This window comes from Colias croceus, chromosome 15, assembly GCF_905220415.1.
Source record: "Colias croceus chromosome 15, ilColCroc2.1".
Classification (NCBI taxonomy): domain Eukaryota; kingdom Metazoa; phylum Arthropoda; class Insecta; order Lepidoptera; family Pieridae; genus Colias; species Colias croceus.
In genome coordinates, this window is record NC_059551.1 from 3331590 (window position 1) to 3352359 (window position 20770).

The 20770-nt window shown below is 33.5% G+C and overlaps 3 protein-coding genes across 3 annotated transcripts in view; 2 read left to right on the top strand and 1 right to left on the bottom strand.

Annotated features, from left to right (window-relative positions):
- The window catches only part of LOC123698075 (frizzled-4), a 28239-nt gene extending 12526 nt beyond the window's left edge, over positions 1–15713 (top strand). The window contains exons 2-3 of the mRNA XM_045644671.1: positions 11942–12117; positions 14666–15713. Of these exons, the coding sequence (XP_045500627.1) occupies positions 11942–12117; positions 14666–15303 (814 nt within the window). The 3' untranslated portion in view covers positions 15304–15713. The remainder of the gene's footprint in view (positions 1–11941; positions 12118–14665) is intronic.
- Positions 97–2555, bottom strand: LOC123698074. Its single transcript, XM_045644670.1, has 2 exons — positions 2333–2555; positions 97–2145 (listed from the first exon to the last, which is right to left on the bottom strand). Exons 1-2 carry the CDS (start codon positions 2425–2427, stop codon positions 411–413), a joined length of 1830 nt encoding a protein of 609 aa, XP_045500626.1. The 5' UTR covers positions 2428–2555; the 3' UTR covers positions 97–410.
- Positions 15714–17980: 2267 nt separating the features above from the next.
- On the top strand, positions 17981–20414 carry LOC123697876 (transcription factor A, mitochondrial). Its single transcript, XM_045644436.1, has 5 exons — positions 17981–18161; positions 18326–18539; positions 19118–19276; positions 19538–19734; positions 19966–20414. Exons 1-5 carry the CDS (start codon positions 18088–18090, stop codon positions 20072–20074), a joined length of 753 nt encoding a protein of 250 aa, XP_045500392.1. The 5' UTR covers positions 17981–18087; the 3' UTR covers positions 20075–20414.
- The last annotated feature ends 356 nt before the right edge of the window (positions 20415–20770 follow it).

Genomic DNA, 20770 nt, shown 5'->3' on the forward strand with positions numbered 1-20770 from the left:
AAAAGCTGTCAGGATTTGACTAATTTTGTTAAGAATTTGTCAGGATTTGACTACTTTTGAACAATCCAACTAAACTATTTAAATAGGGTTGTCAAATGCTACTTATAAGGTTTTTTTAATATTAAATGAAACAATTGACATGAATTTATAAGAAATTATTTATTTAAAGAATATTGACGTTGATAACGAACTTACGAATAGTACCTATTAGCACGAAACAGAATAATCTTCATTCAAGATCGGTTTTTATTATACTTTCTAATATTTTTATATCACAATCATAATATGACACAACATACAAATATTTCTATCTTAGAAAATTATTCTGTGAACACGAAATAAAGAAATAATTATTTAATTTGATAAAATTATTCCAAAAAAAGTGGTTAAACACCTTGTGTTCGTGATATCTATATCATATCTCCAACACAAGGTTCTTCAACATGTTCTTCGCATAATAACTCCTCATCATCATCCACATTAATATTATTAGCATTATTTCTGTGACAGTCTATAACAGTTTTGTAATAGTCAAGGTCCTCTCTTTGCATCCAGTCTTTACCAAAATGTTTCGCTAGTAGCTTATCTACATCATCAATTTTTAATTTTTTTATTTTAGGTCGGGTGGTGATAGGATCTGGTGATATGTCTGAAGCATATTTGCCTGGTTTAGTTATGGAACGTCGAGAACCAGTATCATGCTGGTAAAATGGTTCACCTCTCACTATAATTCCTCGAGAATCACTTTTCATTCTTGTGAATACGAACCTCTTACAAGACATTATTTTAAAGTGAAAAGCTTGGGTTCCCTTATGGATTTTTTGGCTTGCTGTCTTCCAATCACATACGTCAATGTCTTTTAGATGAAAAACAGTCGCATGCTTTTTTATTATATCAACATACTCATTAGGTTGTACAATGGTATTTCTCTTCCTGATCTCTTTTTCGGTAACACCAAACACCCTATCGGGTGGAATAAATGAATGTCCCGTGACCGGGAAAATAAGTTCCACCCTTTTTAGTGATTTTGGTGCGCTGCTGCTGAACCATTTGGAAATCATTCCGATAGTAGTGGAGTTCTTATTTTGGCCTGAGCACCCATCAGCCATTAGTCGGAGTACTTGTATACCAGTGAAATCTACATTATTTTGTAGGCAGTGATATAGTGCACTTGATAGTTCGTTTGACCCCTTTGCATGAACATCTTCGGTCCATACATAAGAAAATACATTTTCTTTTGTCAGTTCTGCATGGGAATGACCTACAACTATTGTATAGTTGTAAATATACAATTGGCGGGAATAATATGTACTTTGGTCAGGTACTTTTGGTAATGGTTGGTTTTTACCACAGTCAAAAGATAATATTTTTACTGTGGGGTCCATGTCTTGCAGGAATGTAAAAAATGATTTGCTTCTTTTTTCATGAACTGCCAGTTCAACTTGAATTTGGGCCTTGGTTGAATCGTCCTTCTCAATTTTGATTTTTTCCTTCAATTCTATGCATGTGGAACACATATCACTTCTTGGATGACTGAAACTTAAGTTAAATTTCGTGTTAAATATTTTTCTAAAATATGACTCTTTGCAATGACAGAACTGTGAATTTTCTTCGATAAACATTTTGAACATTGATGCAATGCTTAACTCTGATGGCAGATAGGTACGTCGACTTTTAGATCGGCAGTAGTGCGATTCAACACCCTTAAATTTCTTTATAAATGAGGTAATTTCATCTCTCAATCTCACGTTTTTGATCGACTTTCTATCCCCACCACGTTTTTCTACAGCCATCAATCCGGTTTTTTGGTGTCTTGTTAACACTCCTCTCACTCGACCCTTTTTAATTGATAGAGCTTTTAAAAAGAAATTACGGCACACAGGTATCATCGCCCCTCTAGAATCTCTTAAATTGTAAACGATGCTCATATTTTTGGCATTGCCTCTTCCATTTACTGATCTTTTACGGACAGGGACAACAGTTTTGCAGGCTTTTATGATAAAATCATCTTGATACCGTTTATCAGGGTAAGCGTAGAACTGTTCATGAAATCGTTTCATATCTTGCATAGATATATTTATACATCTATATGCCTCACTGTTGTGTCTGCACGGATATCTCGACGGCAAATCGAAAGCCGAATACCTGAAAACGAAAAAAACAGCCAACTTTAAATCATTTTATTAAAGCCGAATACCTGAAAACGAAAAAAACAGCCAACTTTAAATCATTTTATTTATTTGAAAAATATTAACATTATAAAGTGTAAAGTGAAAAAGTTGCACAACCCTAACTTCAATAAAACTAACGAAATTTTCGACAAATTACTGACCTCTTATTTTTCTTTTCTCCGCGACTATTTGGTCCTGGGACAGATTTCCTCTTCTTTGCCTGATTGCTAGGCACTTCCTCAACACTCTTCTCCATTTTATTCACTTATTATTTATGTTTTTTCAATAAAAAAACATTAATTATCACGACACAAAAAAAAAACGTTAGGTGCCCACGCGCTGTCTCAATGTATGGAGATCGCAAGATGGCGGCCGGGGTTTGGAGCGACGTGATTGGCTCATACGGATTTGACCATGTTTGTAAGTAAGCCGGTGTGGAATAGGCTAATTTTGAAACTAAGGTTAGTTTTTATTTGTATTTTTTAGGGATTTAGGCTGGATTTGGCTAGTTTTAAAAGTTATGAGGCAATGAAGAATACTCTAAAGAAAAATGTTGTGTACCTACTTTAAAATCTATGGATTTGGATTTGACCACTTTTGAAAATTACCTCCTGATATATTTTATTTGTTTAATAAAGCACTGTTTATAAATAAAATACGATATAAAATTCATTGCGTAACTCTGGCGTTTACGTCCTCTTGTCATTGAATTTTTTTCTCGTTAGGCTCATTGTTGACCGCGTGGTACTCTTTCTTTTTCACTCCCATTGACTTTGTAAGAGGAAAGTACAGCTATCTCTTTTCAAGGTTTGAAGCATCAAGCAAGGTCAGCTCGTTAAAAGATCTTAACAAGACCCGTGAAAGACCCGACACGGCGCGCGGACCGGAAAAAAGATAATTACTAGATGGTATGGTTATTCTTTTATGTACCTAGATAGGTACTATTTTCCGATAGTTCTATTTATTGTATTAGGGTGCTTTTCCACCAAAAATGTGCGATGATACCTATTTAGCGAAGAATGTGTTTGTTTTTAACTAATAAATAGTGAACTGTGACCTGTGAATAGTATTGCTTCAAACGCTAAACGCTGCAAGCCTTAATTGTGGAAAGCACCCTTAGAAACACAAGCTAGTGAGTTTGTGAAAAAAGAAAACACACTGCTGATGAAAATGGAAATTATTTAGCTACTGAGTACATATTCTTGTTCCCTCTGCATTTGATATAATTTAGCAATAATTAATAATGAAGCATATATTAAAAATCTGAAACGTAAGATAAATAATATTTTATTATATAAACAATTAAAAGTCCAAAAATATCGCAGTAAGTGCAGTTATGTCCGGCGCGTGTCCTTTTCACACCTCGACCACTTCCATACTGCTGTCTCTTTCATATTATTGTATCTTCTCGCTCAGACAGGCTTTGGTAAAGCCTGGCACACGATCCTATCCTATCCTGAGTATATTGAAGCCTCAATTGAAAATTATAAGTAGGTATGTAGTAATATGTCACTGTTTTGTCGACGGTTCTCAATACCTAGCACATTTTTGAATGCCATCATACGATTGCAGGTTAAGGTCAAGTACTACCATACTATGATAATACTAAATACTTGCTGTTATAATGTGAATGTGAATAGGTCGCTAATCGCAATGAAATTCGACTTAGTAAATCCGACAAAACATATATTTCCATAAGTAAAAAGTTTATGAATAAAAGAACAGTCATTGACCTAATAAATACTTTCCATAATTGTTCCATCTAACAGCAAAAGCGCACAAACATGGCATAAGCTGAAGAAATTCAAAATACTGCGAACGTAAGGTCAATCGAATATCAATTGGATTGGTATCGTGGTCGTTAAAGCAATTAACTCGGTGCCCGCGCCTCAAACTGGTTCAAATGAAAGAAAAAAGTATTTCATTGGAAATGACTTACCGCTTCAGATGGATACTAACAAGCGTTTTATAGAATTGCCAATTTTAGGGATCCGCATCTAACGAACCCTTTCGAAAAGAAAAATATGATTGCGTTGGTTTGAGATGCTTTCAAACAGAGAAACAAATAACATTAATTTTATTTATGTATGAATTATGATTATAATAAACAAGGTAGTAAAATTAATAATAATACTGAGGACTCGTAAGTCTAAAGCAAACGTTAGTTGATGAAAAACCTATCATATTTTGGTGTCGTCTTCTCATTTGTATAAAAACAAATTCAAAACAAAATCAATCTCCCCAAAAAACAAACTCACCATACTGCATACCATGAAATATTTCTTGTTTGATACCTAGCACTGTGGTTTGTATTTATATTATCGTATGTACATTGTACAATAAATGAATAAACCTATTGAATGTTAATCCCGTCTCGGCCATCAATCTGTCAGATGATAATCACCCATTATAGACGTTAAACCGGGTCCCATAGTTGGAACTTGGCCCTTACTATCCAATAAATGGTAACTTAACGCCTACATACAATTTTTATATTAAATATAAATTGTTACAGACCCAATACACCTATGGAATCATTTATTTTGAAGAGGGACAATTTTTAATCACGCATACAATTTGCTTATAAGTTATAACATTCCTTAAAAGTTAGCTACCGAGATACAATAATAATACGATATAATCTATAAGCCTATCACTATCGGAAGTATGTATTAATCCGACCTTGCTTTGTTCTGGCCCGCGGTAGCTATCTTTGTCAATATCTTATCGTGGTTATCGCGCAAATATTAATCACAAAGGGTTAGAATTGCGAGCGGTAATGACGATAGCCGCCAATCGCCATCAATCATCATTCTAATCAAATAATACCATTAAACTAATTTAATTAATTCGTATGTCAACAACTATTTATTGTACATGTTAAGCCTATTTAAAAACAACACGTTCCATGGTATACTTTGTCGTCGTTGCAGCCTTTAGATACTTCCTCTGTAATTGGACACAATATAGGCTAGAGAAATTATTTATTTATAATAATTAAATTGATCAAAATTCATATTGTAAATTTTTACGTCCTCCTTTTACGTTTTATCCCCTTTTAAATGTTTTTTTTTAACAAAATAAGGAAAAAGTAGGTACAATATCGTATGCAGATTGATAAAAGTAATCTTCCGATACTGTAACGAACTGTCGTCTTATCAAAAAATATTCGTATCGATAAACCCCATTCCTTGCGAAGGGAAATCACAAGGAACGGCTGGCTGCACGTGTAAACGCAGCTTTACAATAATATCGTAAATCGGAACGATCGAGATCGTAATAGATTTGACGAGTTCGAAATGGCTTTCAGAATTCCCGGCCAAATTACGAGTGCTTATGTCTAACAGTCACGAATTCACGATAATGCTGCGTCATGTAGCCCACACTTCTGTACAAAAAATATGATGTTGAGTGTATTTTTAGTTTTCATAGAGTTTTTGGAGTAGTCTTTTTAAGAATATGTTTTTATCCCAGATTAACAACACAAATAAGGATTTCATTCCATTTTTGAGCTACCGACTAATTAATCAAAGGTTTAAATTATATACATATTTGAAAAATAATAATTGTGAATGCAGTAGGTATATTCTGTATTCAACATTCGAAGTTGATACGTAATGCTCGTACTTAGAAACAGCTAAAGGTTTGAAAAAATGAAGCCCGTAACTGCTCAACAAGCACAATACAATTAGGTAGGTCATACATATTTAAAAATGAATTTATAAAATATTCGATCATCCGTAACAAGACGGCTGCTTATTATTCAGTATGGCCGTCTCCAATCAGCGGTTACGCTCAGGCAAGAAAGAAAATGTAAATATGTTAATTTTTTATGCGATAGACATTTATTGTTAAGTTAGCAAAGTAAACCATTATGTAAATACAGTAAATACAGGCTGTCAGTTTCAGAAGTAATGATAACCATTTCTAAAGACACTAAGTAGAAGATATTATAGGTATTTAAGATGATTATAGTTATGACTCTTTTTATTTTTGTACATAAACGTGTCAATGTAACATTTAAATCCTATCTGGAATATATAACGAATATCAAAAGATGCTATAATTTATCAAATAAACAGCTACATGGATATATAAAATGCATAAACCAGTCTCCATAAAATATTATTTATGATAATACATCAAGCATTCGTGGAAACATTCTATTTTGGCATAACGAGCGTGTAATTTTATTGCTAACTCGACTGCAAACACCCACATCTATCATTGTCTATTGATTATTTTGCCGTTTAAAATATTTTAGATTAGATGAGTTGTTTATCGTAAATAAATCATTTATTAGTAGAATTGCTCTAAGAGTAACTATTGTATAGAACTCAATGAGAACATAGGTACCTACTTTAGTTTATTTCTTTAACGAGGTGCATTGGCAATTTGCCCCCATAAAATGAACTTAATCAAGCGAGAGACACCATAAAAGACAGGTCGTATTGGTTCTAACGAGCTCCCGACTGGTTCCAGTCTATCTGCACACCGGCCTTCTCGGTATTAATACCGTTCAATATTTATTAGTTCAAGGGAATTGTAGAAAGGCAATTAAAAATAAGCTTGCAACTGCAAGGGATATAGGCAATTGAATGTAATCGCGGATATTGTTTTTATTATCGTTATTGAAAAGGAATAAAAATGTGCTCCGAACTTCGGAAGTAGTGATTAATCTAATTACTGGATTTCTTGTTAGTTTGTTGCTGTAAATAAGAATATGTACTGATAAAATCGATGGAGAAAATGATCTAGTATTCCTTATGCAATTATCATACAATACTACAATAGCTACTAAGTACACGCACGTAATTTATCACGCATATAATTTTGTAAAATAAAAATTACGACGATGATTCACTTTGACATCTATAATTAGTTTCGTAAAAGATCTCTCGGTCTCGCCTACCAGCCTGTCGAGAGAATAAATCCACGTTAATAATCCGCCGTATAAATTAAACGAGGTGCGACAGATATAACCGATCTGCATTCCGCAGGATATAAATAAATAATATAATTTAATGTCTTATAAAGAAACCCAATATTCGTTAACCCCTCGTAACACATGTAGGCAGTTCATTTATTTACCTTCAAAAGGCATCAATCAAATATGATCTCAGCGTTGATCGAATATCCATTCCAATATTGCATGCGTCCAAAATTATTAGACCCCTGCTTTTCTGAGAGCTGTTATAATTTTTTATATGAAAAACAAAGATGCGTAAGCTAAAGTAGGTCTTAATAAAATGGTTAATAAAATATGGTGGTCCGTTCAACTTAACTGCATCCATATTTAGACACCTGCTGTGAACTCGTTCGCCATTTCGGGCCTTCGTTAAAGGTGTAGTCAACAGTCTTCTTATTGCCCTTTGTTAAAATTAAAACATGAATGCGAGTTTTTATATCTACAGTATTTACATGTAGCAATATTTTCATATTATAAATCATATTAAATAGATGCCTTCCTTCACGGCGTTTATACGAATAAATCTTTCAGTTCCTCAAAGCATTATAAAGGGGTCGTAATGTATTTTTATTTCCGTTTTATAGCAACACCCAGTTTCAATTTAGAATCGGCGCATTAATATCTTGCAACAGATCTCTGTCAAAGCAGGGCCTGACAGAAATAGTGCATCCTGTTTCGAGCGCGTGCAGCAGACGGCCTAAGCCGTACCCGAATCAAATAATCGATTTTACGATCTCCAGAAATAAACGCGGTCCCTTCATCGTATTCATCTGCTACGAATGGTTAGCGTTTGATACCTACCCCTAATAAAGTTAGTCGTTTAAGAATTTGATTATCAAAACAATCCCATATCGTTTCTTTAGCACATACCTATAACCTACCGTAATAGAAAAAAACGTGTTTGTAAATTATCTTTGTTGAACATAATAAACTGACCAAAATGCACGTTTATGGTCAATCAATTAATTATAGTACTTATCTTTAGGGATGTAACGATACATGATTTTGCCGATACGATACCGATACCGATATTTGTAGTCATGTATCGGCGATACCGATATCGATGGCTTGGTAGAAAAATAAATAGTGAATTATGCATAAAAAGTTACCAACATTTAACAGAGACTCAACTGTTAATCGTATTCTTTTAAATAAAAATGCCAAATCAAAAAGCAACAAAACTATTTATTTTACAAAGTCACGTTACGTAAACTTTAAGTAATACACATACAATCAGTATCTAATAAAAGTTTACTATTGGTAGAGTTTTTTCAGAAAACAAAGTGCGCACGCGCGGGCGGCCTCCCGCATCGTTCATTGGGCGCGGTTTTTTGAATTGTTTGATATCGGTATCGGTTGTTTTATTATCGGCGATACCGATATATCGGCTTGCCGATTATATCGGCCGATATATCGGTATCGGTATCGGTATCGTTATCGTTACATCCCTACTTATCTTAATTATAGTTGAATAGGCAGATGTTTCTCTATCTTCATAGTTACTCGAAAATACTTAATAATGTTCCCACACCGTTACCTTACTCCTATCTAACCAGATTCCCAAACGGCACAACGATAAAATAGATAGGTAGTCTTTAATCAAATCCGAATATGTAAATGAAACCTTCGTAGCAAGGATATAAAGACATCTACCTAGAAATAGAAAAAAAATACTGAAGATTCAAGATAAGCATTGAATATTGTATACCTACATAATTATAGTTAATATGAAACGGTTATAAAATTAAGAATATTATTAGAAATCAGGCGAGACAAACCGAAAATATCTTGTAATGGCAAATAAATAATAAGAGTACCCAACATCATGGGTAGTGAGACTTCAAATTACCTCAACTGTAAACTATTAAGTTCGAAAAGCGAGACGAAAGCAAGGGCGAAGTTAACCGGCATATATCATGTCAACGTTTACGATGGCCGAAACATTTGGAAATAAGACAAAAAGGCGAGACTCGCCGCGTGTGTGGGCTCGTAAAACTGCCACCATGGAAACTTATGAAACGTTTACCTATAAGATCCTATTACATACTTTGCCTTATTTACCAACTAGTCACCGCCCGTAACGTAGCACCACGTTAAGGAAGCCCCACAGAGATCGCTTGCCTTTGAAAATATTTAAAACTTCAATTAAAAACCGATCAAGCCCGCCAACACATTTATAAAATACTACTTTTAAAAACACTGATGGTCAAGAAATTTATTAAAGACTTTTATAGATCTAAAAACGCATGACTAACATCCAACCGTACCTAAACTTTCAAAGCTTCTTCACACTCTACCGTAAAGAAAATCACTTCTTTCTTTACTTTAAGTGCTGATAATATAAATAGCATAACGGAATGTTATTTTATTTTCATTATTTACATAAAATCCTATATGGTTCTTTAAAAATAATTTTATAGCGTGAAACCAATCGTTTCCCGCCAGATAACATTATCGTTTAATGGCCACTTGGTGCACGACATGACGCCATGTGAAATAAGAAAAAATAAAATGCTAAAAGCACCAGTCCGTTCGCGCCTCGATGTAATAACATTTGCATTTCTTGTGAACCCACGTTACGAATGCTCGGTTCAATCGATAACTTCGCATGATTATTTTCAATCCACTTTGTAAGTACTGTGAGCTAAATATTTATAGTCCCAATTCAAACTAAGTTCTTTGGCGCTTTGTGGTTTCAAAAGCTTTTGAAACACCGCTTCAACGAGAGCCTAATTAACACAATGCAAATCGTACAAACATTAGTAAAATGTTAGCCAACATGTGTTGGCGTCGGAGGCCGGATCAAACACGCTAGCGGCCGAACAAACACCTAGTGTTTGGACTATCGCCACTTTCGGTTCTGTTTAAATAGATGCCCTTGTTTGTTCAAGTGCCAGTGACACGCCACCGCGGGGTCCTACGACCAACCTAACATTAGCTCTAATACATTTTCCAGCCATTGTTATCTTCAGTGACGACTGACGAGGCAGTTATCCTACGGGTCTCGCTAAGTTGGTGTCGGCCGAAAACAAGGCGACACCTTTCTTGTCCTTTAGAAGGATTTACCTGTCACAGGTTTTAACGAGCTAAGTAAGGGTAGTCGGATTGTAATTTACATGAAATCAAGCGCAAGAAGCTCGTTTATGAGGACCAGTTTTTAAATATGAAAAGTAAACACGACTACATCGTTAAAAAAATAATTATAGTTTTTAATATCGATGAATTTTAGTATTATAAATGGTACAGTTTATTCTAGAGGTTCTCTCATATCAAAAGTATATATAATATATATGTATAAAGTTATCTTTTTAGGTTTTTATATTATGCATCCTATTCCTATCTTTCTTGAAGAGTTTAGAGTTCCAAATACGTATACAACTATACATTGCGTCACATTATATAAGCAAAATGATACCTTCATAATATAACCATATCATAGTTCCCGTATAAAAGAGGTTTTTACTTAATAATAAAAGCTTACCAAGAAATCAAACGGCCATATCCATGTGTGGGCTCGACACTCTCTATTAGGCCCCATACTCGTACGGTAAGAACTATGAACGAGTTCCAAAGAGCCATTAACTGTTTAAATACCTACGTTAAATACCGAATGGCGACGCTAAGAAAATATCGGTAGCTTCAAAGGAGCTTCAGAACTGTTATTATCTAAAGAAAATGCTACTTACTATGGAAAAGTTATTGTTATGCGTTTATTCTATCACTTTAACGTCGTTGACCATAATTGGTAGAAATTAACCATTTTAATGAATAGCCAATTGAATCAACGTCCATTCTATAATAACTTTTAAATCCATACTAATATTATAAATGCGAAAGTAACTCTGTCTGTCTGTTACTCAATCACGCCTAAACTACTAAACCAATTTGCATGAAATTTGGTATGGAGATATTTTGATACCCGAGAAAGGACATAGGCTACCTTTTATTGCGAATTATTTACCACGGGCGAAGCCGGGGCGGACCACTAGTAAATAAATAAACCTTTTACCACAGCTATTATGCACTGCAATAAAGATAAACTCTAATATGTGTGAAGCCGAAATCGGCATCTTTGTTTATTTTTTAACATCTGTTGAAATAACAATATAAAAAAGCTTGTCCTTAATTTAAATGCATATGAAACAAATAATATTAATTAAAGTGCATCTATATACAAAAGTAATTAAAAGATGTTCATTGCCATTCCCTTCACGGGCATAGTTAGGCATCGTGGACAATTCCGTCATGCGGCACCTTCACCACCTGTCTTGAACAGCTGATTGTTTAGTCAAAAAATTAAATGCTTAATTATTTTAATTAACCACTGGTCACCATCTTTGGATGTGTTTTTCAACTTCGCGTATTTTTAATTAAGAACCAGTACAATTATTGCAGAAAAATTAACATTTTGTTTATTGATGATGTTTCCTACAGCTTAATAAAAATGTTATATAATTGTAAATTCAACGTCAATAAGGTTATTTCAATAACCATCCTCGTACTTCAAGGAATATAATAAAAAAAGAATTATCGAAATCGGTTCAGCCGTTCTCGAGTTATGCTCTTACAAACACATTTTGCGATTCATTTTTATATTATAAGATTATGATAAGCCTCGGGTCTCTGTGGGCATATAATTATTGATATCTACTTTCGTTGTCCTGTACCTACTGCTGATGACTTTAAATGGTTTAATCTTCGATCATAAATAACGACGATTTAATATATTATGTTTAATGTCGTGATGAGAAGCAAATAATCCTTGACAATATTACAATTCATGAAAATATTTTACTTCCAGGTGGGTCGTGGTAGCTGGCGCCTGGCGCGCGAGTGTCCTGCGCCCTCCCACCACCCCTGCAACATCTCGCAATGACAGACACTCTTCCTTGCTGCAGCTAGCTGCTTGGGGCGTGCCTGCTGCGCTCACTGCAGCAGTATTGGTCACTAGAGATGTAGACGCCGATGAATTAACTGGTAAGAACTTTGATAACAATTTTAATGTACCTGGTTTCTTCTACCTGTTTGCGTTTGTACCACTATAACTTAATCACATACAAACAATTTACTAGTAGGAACAAGAAACAGGTTAAAGTTTATAGCGAAATAATAAATGAGGTTTATGTTGTTTTACAATTATTACTGTGGCTATTCTCGCTGATGTTCGAAGAAATCCACATTGTATATGTATATGGCAAAGCAGCTGTTGTTAATACATAATTGCCTGTGTAAACTGAAAATACCTTGGTTTATTTTAATATTCATTGATGCGCTTACAAATGTTCTCTAATTATAGAATAGTACCTTACTTAAATTGAATTCATTTTACAACAATGTTATGAACTATTTACAAACGAGTACAACATGTTTCCTTGAATCAGCGGCGAGCATTATCGAGCGAACCAAATCATTACTATTCTAATACACATCCGTAACAGAACCCCAGAACGGTGGCAATTCGCGGTTTAATACTCCTTTGATTCGATTGGCGGCGTCTTCAAAGCGATTAATCTTGAACCAGTGCACGGGAGCACGCATTCATGCGTTCAACATTGAGTGTTTTGTGAAACCGATCCATTGTAATTCGCTGTTATGTATTTCCCTACGTGAGTACTGAATGGGCCCAGTCACTTACGTCTACACTACGGCGAACTAATTCTATATGCTATTATGAACGCGAAAGCTATTAGCAATGTTTGAATGTAGGGTTTTTGTTGCGTGATCCAGGAAATGCTAATTAAGTAATTATTCCATGAAACTGAAAAGTAAATGACACTGCTAAATAATGGTTTTCATTACTTGTTGAGCATATTATTATCTGGAAAATAGCCTTATCGTTTAAGATAATTAAATGCTTAAATTAGACAGAGGAACATTATAGATACCGCCTGATAATGCTTTGTTAGAACTCTTTACTAATCACAACATACAGCCGAGGCAAGTGCCCTGTAAATAATTACCTACTGAAGATCGTATGTAAAAAGCGCCGACTTAGATAAAACTTAAGTTTGCGTTGCGGTGCTACTGAAGTAAAGATAAGAAAGAAACGCTTTGACAACAACACTGGTAGCTTTATCCTAAATAATTAATTCTTCGTGATAAATATGTCGTGGTCATATCGTAGATTTGATCATTTCATGATATGAGTGGCCATTTCACGAAATGGTCGCATATCGTGAAATGGCCAACATAGTTTGATCAGATCGTTAAATCGTCAACGTTTCACGATTTGGTCATCCACATTTGGCCATATCGTATAAAATATAAAGAGTCCATAAAATATTAAAAAAATTCAGAATAACTATATTCTAAAAACTTGTTTAATGTCATTTAAGTTAGTGCCGCGGCAGCGGCCGGCGAATGCCAGAAGCGAATCGTTTTTGCAATAGAAAACAATTAGGTTAGGTTAGGTTACACTTTGATAAACAACGCATGAGCCGAGCGAGCAAAGCGAGCGTGCCGCGGCAGCGGCCGGCGAGTGCCAGAAGCGGATCGCTTTTTAAAAAACAAACAATTATAATAATATAGTAGTAGTTTCTTAAATTATTTTATTTAAGTCGCATTTTTTCTTAAATACATATAAGATATCCACATTTTCCATAGTACTCGTACCTCTTCGTCGTAAATTCTTTGCTATGACTTTCTTCATAATATTGTTATTAAACGAATTATGAAGTTTTTAACTGCGAATAATTTAATTTTCGCCAGCGGCCGCCATCTTATCACATAAACACAGAGCTTGCAGCGCCTCTACCAACGATTAATGTAACTATTTTACGATATGATCAAATAATTTTGGTCATTTCATGAAAAAACCGTGCGTTAATTGGCCATATCGTGAAACGATTTCTTATCATTGATCTGCCCAAACCACATCATGATGTGGCCAAACTAAATTGGCCATTTCACGATATGCGACCATTTCGTGAAATGGCCACTCATATCATGAAATGATCAAATCTACGATATGACCACGACAAATACACAAACGTTTATATGTAATACGCTACCGGCTACACAATACGACGATATTATCTATAAAATCTTGAATTATTTCCAAGTTATAAATCATTTCTTCGTAAATGTTGAGCTATTATGAACATAACTTCCTTTGTACTAATTCTTTAGAAAAATTAAAATGCCACAGGTCCGATTCTCAGGCATATAGCTGTTTCAATCAAATCTGGTGCACATTGTTCTTGAATTTTATTATTTCCACGTCCATTATCCATCGCGTCCAAAGAAATGCTTAACCATTATTCGAGCCGTTAAATACGACACCTTTCCTCCTCGCTCGCTCGTATTTCAATTTTAAATCGGCCCTTTTAAAACTGCCTTGTTAATGCAGTCTTTTTTCTCGCCGTCTGTTTGTGTAGGTGTTCGCTTTGAAAGTGCTTTATTGGAAATTGGAATGTTATTCATCTCGCGAGAAAGAATCCGTATCCGCTAAAACTGTCTTTGAAAGCAAGTTGACTTCACAAACCCTTGAATAATAATAGCATTAAACATTTGTCTTTTGTTCCAGGTACATGTTATGTGGGAAATCAATCCAGCAAATCTCTACTCGCTCTCGTTATCATTCCTGAAGCTATTTGTTTGCTCTTGGGCTCCGTATTTTTGGCATCGGGACTTCGAACAGTTCTTCGGCGGCCTACACCGACTCTAGCACCAGGGCCACTTTTGAATGGTCCTCCACAAGCACACACTGATCAAAGCATACTACGACTCGGTGCCTTTACTGCCTTGTATGCTGTTCCTTCTGCTTGTATACTAGCGACCTGGATTTATGAATTTGCTTGGAGAGACGACTGGCTTGCAGCTCCTGTGCCTTCTTCTGAACCGTCAACGCAACCACGACCAGCTTTTTGGGTGTTTTTATTCCGAATATTTGCAACCCAAGTATTAGGTGTGATGGTGGCTGTGTGGATTGCAACACCAAGACTTAAAGCGTTATGGAGAAGAATAAGCAGCCCAAGGAAACCCGCATTAGCAAAATCACCTGTCGGACCACCACCAACACCTTTAACATTACACTGTTATGCAGGACATCCCCACACACTGAATCGACATCCACATAAATATGCAACTTATAGACCTCCCCAACAGCAATCTTATCGGAAACCAAGGCATTATCACTACTCTGCTGGTGAAACTATTCTATGACACCCCAATACTTGTAAATTTAAAATACCCTATCTAATTTATGTTTTGATATAGTGATTTAAAAACTATTGTGCCATCTGTGTTTAAAATATTAAAATGATGTAAAGACAACATTAAAAATAAGAATACATAGATATATTATAATTCGATGTATAATGAACCTGTGTCAATTGTAATTTAAACAAGAAACATTTTAGCAGACTATAAAGTTTCATAATTCATCTTTATAATTCGCAGTAATTCTTGCCACTATGTAACTAAAAGACTGGAGGAAGAAATAGCAAATAAGAAGTGAAGAAAGTATAAGTAATAAATTTACCTCGCAAATTACATTATTATATACTATAAAGGTTTTAAATAATACATATGTCATTGAGTTACTATGTACTACGTACTAGAGAGGAAATCGCTACAGGTCTACCAGAATCTGATGGCATATTTACATTTAAGAAATAAAAGATTTTTATGTGGCAACTTATTTGACAACTATCAAATTGGTTGTCAAATTATTTGTCTTTTTTGCAGTTGATGAATAATTTTAAGGATTTTGTCTAAAAAATCTTCGAAAATGTCGAAAAAGCCGCTGCGATCACAAGCAAGAGGTGTTGTTTATAATGTGTATAGAAAAACATTCGATGAAGAGGGGTCAAACACATCACAATTTTCAATTTTGAAGATTTTATTGGTAAATTGGACTTATCCGTTTTGATACTTTAAATTAAAAAATATTATATGTAGGTAACTATAATATTGTTTGTTGATTAGAATATAATTTTTTGAAAACTTATTACAGGAGTTTCCAATTCGTCACGTCCAAGCTGTCCAAGTCAATTTTATAATGTGTGTATCTGTTAATACTTACGAAAATAAACATAATTTTATTTTATTTTTATTTTATTTTATAAAAAAATTATAAGCAGTTTTGATCTGCATTATCATTATATCGATATTTTCAAATGGCATACTGGTAATGAATATACAAATATAGGTATGTGTAAATAATAATATGTATTACCTGTATAAAAGTAAAATGTATAACTGTATATTATACCTACATGTAAGTATGTACCTACATAATATTAAGTGGATATCTCATTGTTAAGTACAGTATTGTCCACTTATGTAATGTGACTAATGATATTTGATATGAATGAGGACAAAATAAAAAATAAGCAGTATCAAGATCGTTCAGTCCCTTTTCCCTAGGGTTGCATACTCAAAATTTTGATTTCCCTAATTGCCATCAGATTCTGGTTTACCTATACACTAATTGTAATACGAGTTAGAGTCAATCGTCTCAAACATTTTTTTGTTACATTGATTGGTTTTAATTGATAAGTTTATTAATATTTTTTTTAATAAGATAAACAATATTTATTTGTTACATTGATTGGTTTTAATTAATTATAAGTAATAAGAGGCAGAATATCTACAAAGTGTATGACTCACTAGCCGTTGTCGTACAAATTTTGTTCGTGGTGTCCTCTCTATACGCAGTAATAATACCTCAATGTAATATGTGCAGTTTTTTTTTTATAATAAGTGAATATAAAAATTATTCATAAGAACTGATTTTCTAGACGTAGCAAAAGTTAAATTTTGTACTTAATTTTAGCTTGTAATTAACTACAAATTAGTTATATAGGTAGGTTAAATTAATTAATTCTGTACAGTTTTAAAAAGAAAAGGTGTAATAAAATATCAACCCACCTTAACATAGGTTCTGTCTTTCTGTATAGTATTTTGTAATATATTATCTATTTTTAAGGTACCTAACTGAACATTGTAAATATTATTTGTAACAATTGTAAATATATTTTTTTAATAATGTGTTCTGTTGTTTTATTATTTCTATATACATATATGAAAAACTAGCGGCCCGCCCCGGCTTCGGTCATGGTACATATTTACGTTTTCTCTACATAAGAACCATCCTCGTACTTCAAGGAATATAATAAAAAAAGAATTATCGAAATTGGTCCACCCGTTCACGCGTGATGCCGTGACCAAGGAAAACGGGTTTCATTTTTATACAATGTCGCCCATGCGCATGTGACCGCCCGTAATATTCTGAATATTTATGAAGAAATATCGAAAATAAACTTCAAATGGGGGGTCTATATATAATATTTTTCATGTATGTAAGTCCTTAAAAATATCCTATAATTTATGGTTTTTAATGTGAGTTCATAAATTATCCCGTAGGACATTGCGTAGGACGACTTTTTAATCATTATTTGTAATCTACTACATAACAGCAAAAAATTCACAGAATCGTGTTAATAATAATAATGTTTCGAATGCAATCAAGAGATGTTTGAACTCACAGAACAGTAAGTTGTTCTTACTGTTCTGTGTTTGAACCACAGGTTTGAACTAATGTCAAGTTTAGACCTCGAGAAATGATTACCTAAATCCTGTGATTACCATTTAGGTACTTATTTTTTCACGATGACGATGATTCCTCCCTAACTGATTTCAGCTTCGGTGACTGTATTTCCTATTATGTCTAAAAAATGTTTTAAATCCAAACAGAAGCTGGAGTCCAGTCCTTAGGTCCAGTCTGCCAGATTCGTCAGCTTTTCTGTTCTGGCATCTATTAATATTTATCTGTGGTTCTGACTTCTGACATGCACTTTTGAGTTTTGACTTTTGTGATTTGTCATTTGTGTTTTGACATTCGAGTATTGATAATGAAAGCGAGTTTACTTTCCTACGGCGTCGTTTAATTTTTACTTGATTTGTATATGTAAATGATAACTTCTGTCCTTTAGTAGTATAGAAATGGCGTGTTTAACATATATTTGTCGATTAAGTAATAATATTTTAGGAGGTTATCGGAATATTCTGCAGGGCAGGTAAGATTGAGGTTATGATGGTTTACTTTGTTTATGTTGTATTGTTCTTAATTTATAGCACACTCAATTTTAATATAATGGATGAGTAACATTTAGGATAATGCCTTTATAATTCAATTGTACATCTGGATACAGTACTGACATATTGATATATTTTAAAATAGGTCGAGTTGGTTATATTCGATCCAAACATGCGATTATTCAACCAAGAAGTCAGCGGAAGAAAGGCTAGGTATCGAAAAACCGAAGCGACCTCTTACTCCATTCTTCAAGTTCATGGCTCAGATGCGGCCTGCACTTTTAGCTAAGAACCCAAGTATATCATCTAAGGAAGCTATTTCTTGGACTTCAAAACATTGGCAACAATTGGATAGTGAAGTAAGTGATGGAATAAAGCCATATTTTATTTATAACTAGCTTCCGCCCGCGACTCCGTCCGCGCGGATGTCGGTCTTCGCGTGGATGGTTTATTTCTCCATTTTGAGTAACTCTGACAATGATATCTTATAAATATCTATTGGACCCAAATACGGCTAGGCCTATAATAATACGCAACGTGTGTTCGCTTCTACAGAACAACGTCTATGGATAAAACTGAAAAATTGAGATTAATTTTTTCTACATATTTTTTCAGGATAAAAAGTATCCTATTTTACGCCCAGGATAATAAGGTATAATTATACCAAGTTTCATCGAAATCGAACCGTTAGTTTTCACGTGAAAGTTTTTTAAACTCATATTTGGGTTTGGTATCGATCCAGTAACACCCCCTGGTATTTATTTTTTCAATATTTTCAATGTACAGAATTGACCCTTCTACAGATTTATTATATGTATAGATAATTATTATCACATTATTCAGGTTCATAATTCAATAAACAAATCACTTTGCTGCTTCTCTAAAGCTTTTAGTGAACATTGAATATTATTATATATTAATGTTTATAACTTTCTAGACTAAGTCACAAATGACCAAAGAATATGAAAAAGATTTAGAAGATTACAAAAAAATAAAGGAGTTGTATCAGGCATCTCTCACAGAGGAACAAAAAGAAGACATAAGAAAAATGAAAGAAGACATGGCTCTAGCAAAGGAAAAGAGGAAACTTAAACAAGTTAGTATTATTGCCTTCTTGCATCTTGTCAAACATAATATACATTCTAGAATTTTTTTTTCCATTTAAAAACTTAGCTCATTTTCCAAGAAAGTAAAGAATCAAATATTTTCAATAAGTATTCAAATATTCAAATAAAGTATTCAAATATTTTCAATAAATACAGTTTCGATCTAATAGATGACTGTTTTCTATACTTAAATAATAATAAAAAAAAATACTACACTATACTTACTTTTGTTTATCTTTCTTTAATTCCAGGAACATAAAGAGTTAGGTCGGCCAAAGAAACCAATGTCTTCCTATATTTTGTACATGATGTCAAGAAATGACAAATCATCTGAATTAAGGGACTTTAAAACTCACCAACAAAAAGTCAAAGCAGATTGGGTTAAATTAACAGAATCTGAAAGAAATAAGTTTGAAAAACAAGCTGCAGACCTAATGGCCAAGTATAGGTATGTACCTATAAGATATGTAGTTAGGTATTTCTGTATAAGGGAATCCAGCAAATTATAATATCTCCTGCCGTAAAAATTGGCATACTGATAACACCAGTATACATTTTACTTGAGTGCTCTTAATGGTATTGCCCTAACAATTAATTTCATCATAATAATAGTTTATATAATATTGTAATAATGAATACATTATTCTTATATTTTCTTGTGTAAAATAATTGATTACAGGAAAGATCTAGAGGCATGGGAATTGAAAATGATTTCAATTGGCCGTTCAGACTTGGTACGTCAGAAATCCACCCCAAAAAAGAAAGTAAAGGCTGCAAAAAACGAATAGGAACTCGGGTGCTCTGACCATTCAACCGATCCAGTCAAAGATATTCATGATATATTCAGTGATAAAGTACAACCTTCCAAAAATATTATTATAAGTGAAAAAGTAGAATCCACAAACACTGAATCTATAAACAGTATTACAAACATGAGGTCAGAAGAATGTCAGAGCACGGGTACCAATAAAATTGATGATCAGACTGAGGCAAAAGTTTCTATAGAAAAAGAGAAAAGTAAGAACTTTATGAATAAAGTTAAGAGCTTCTTTAAATTTTAGTTTTAGTTTATGAATTAGTTGCAATGTAAATCATGTCATTAAGTGCTCATTATAAGATTTGTGTACACATTTTGTTTTATTTATCCTTATTTTTTAGGTGTATATAAATCACAAACTTTGTGTTTATTTTATATTTTGAATACACATTATTATTTTACTTGTCTTTAAGTATATACTATTTGTATTATAGTTTTCATCATACAATCACAATATGTAGTTCATTAATTCATTTTCTTGTATAGTAAAAATATTTTTTATAATAATTATTGTATTACATTTGTATCATACAAAGCAGGTACAACAATGTTAATTAAAAGTTTGCATATAAGCTGGCTCACTGGTGTATATATATATTTTTTTCTTTTTTATTTATAAAAAGTTGCTTATTAATGATACCACTTATTATATTTAAATCCTACTAAT

What these genes read in the sequence shown, in the direction of transcription:
- LOC123698074 (XM_045644670.1), bottom strand. Translation starts at nt 2,427, where the DNA reads ATGGAGAAGAGTGTTGAGGAAGTGCCTAGCAATCAGGCAAAGAAGAGG. An exon ending in GGAGAAAAGAAAAATAAGAG is followed by an intron (nt 2,146 to 2,332) that starts GTCAGTAATTTG and finishes TTTCGTTTTCAG; the next exon opens with GTATTCGGCTTTCGATTTGC.
- LOC123697876 (XM_045644436.1), top strand. Translation starts at nt 18,088, where the DNA reads ATGGCGTGTTTAACATATATTTGTCGATTAAGTAATAATATTTTAGGA. An exon ending in GGCAACAATTGGATAGTGAA is followed by an intron (nt 18,540 to 19,117) that starts GTAAGTGATGGA and finishes ATAACTTTCTAG; the next exon opens with ACTAAGTCACAAATGACCAA. An exon ending in GACCTAATGGCCAAGTATAG is followed by an intron (nt 19,735 to 19,965) that starts GTATGTACCTAT and finishes AATTGATTACAG; the next exon opens with GAAAGATCTAGAGGCATGGG.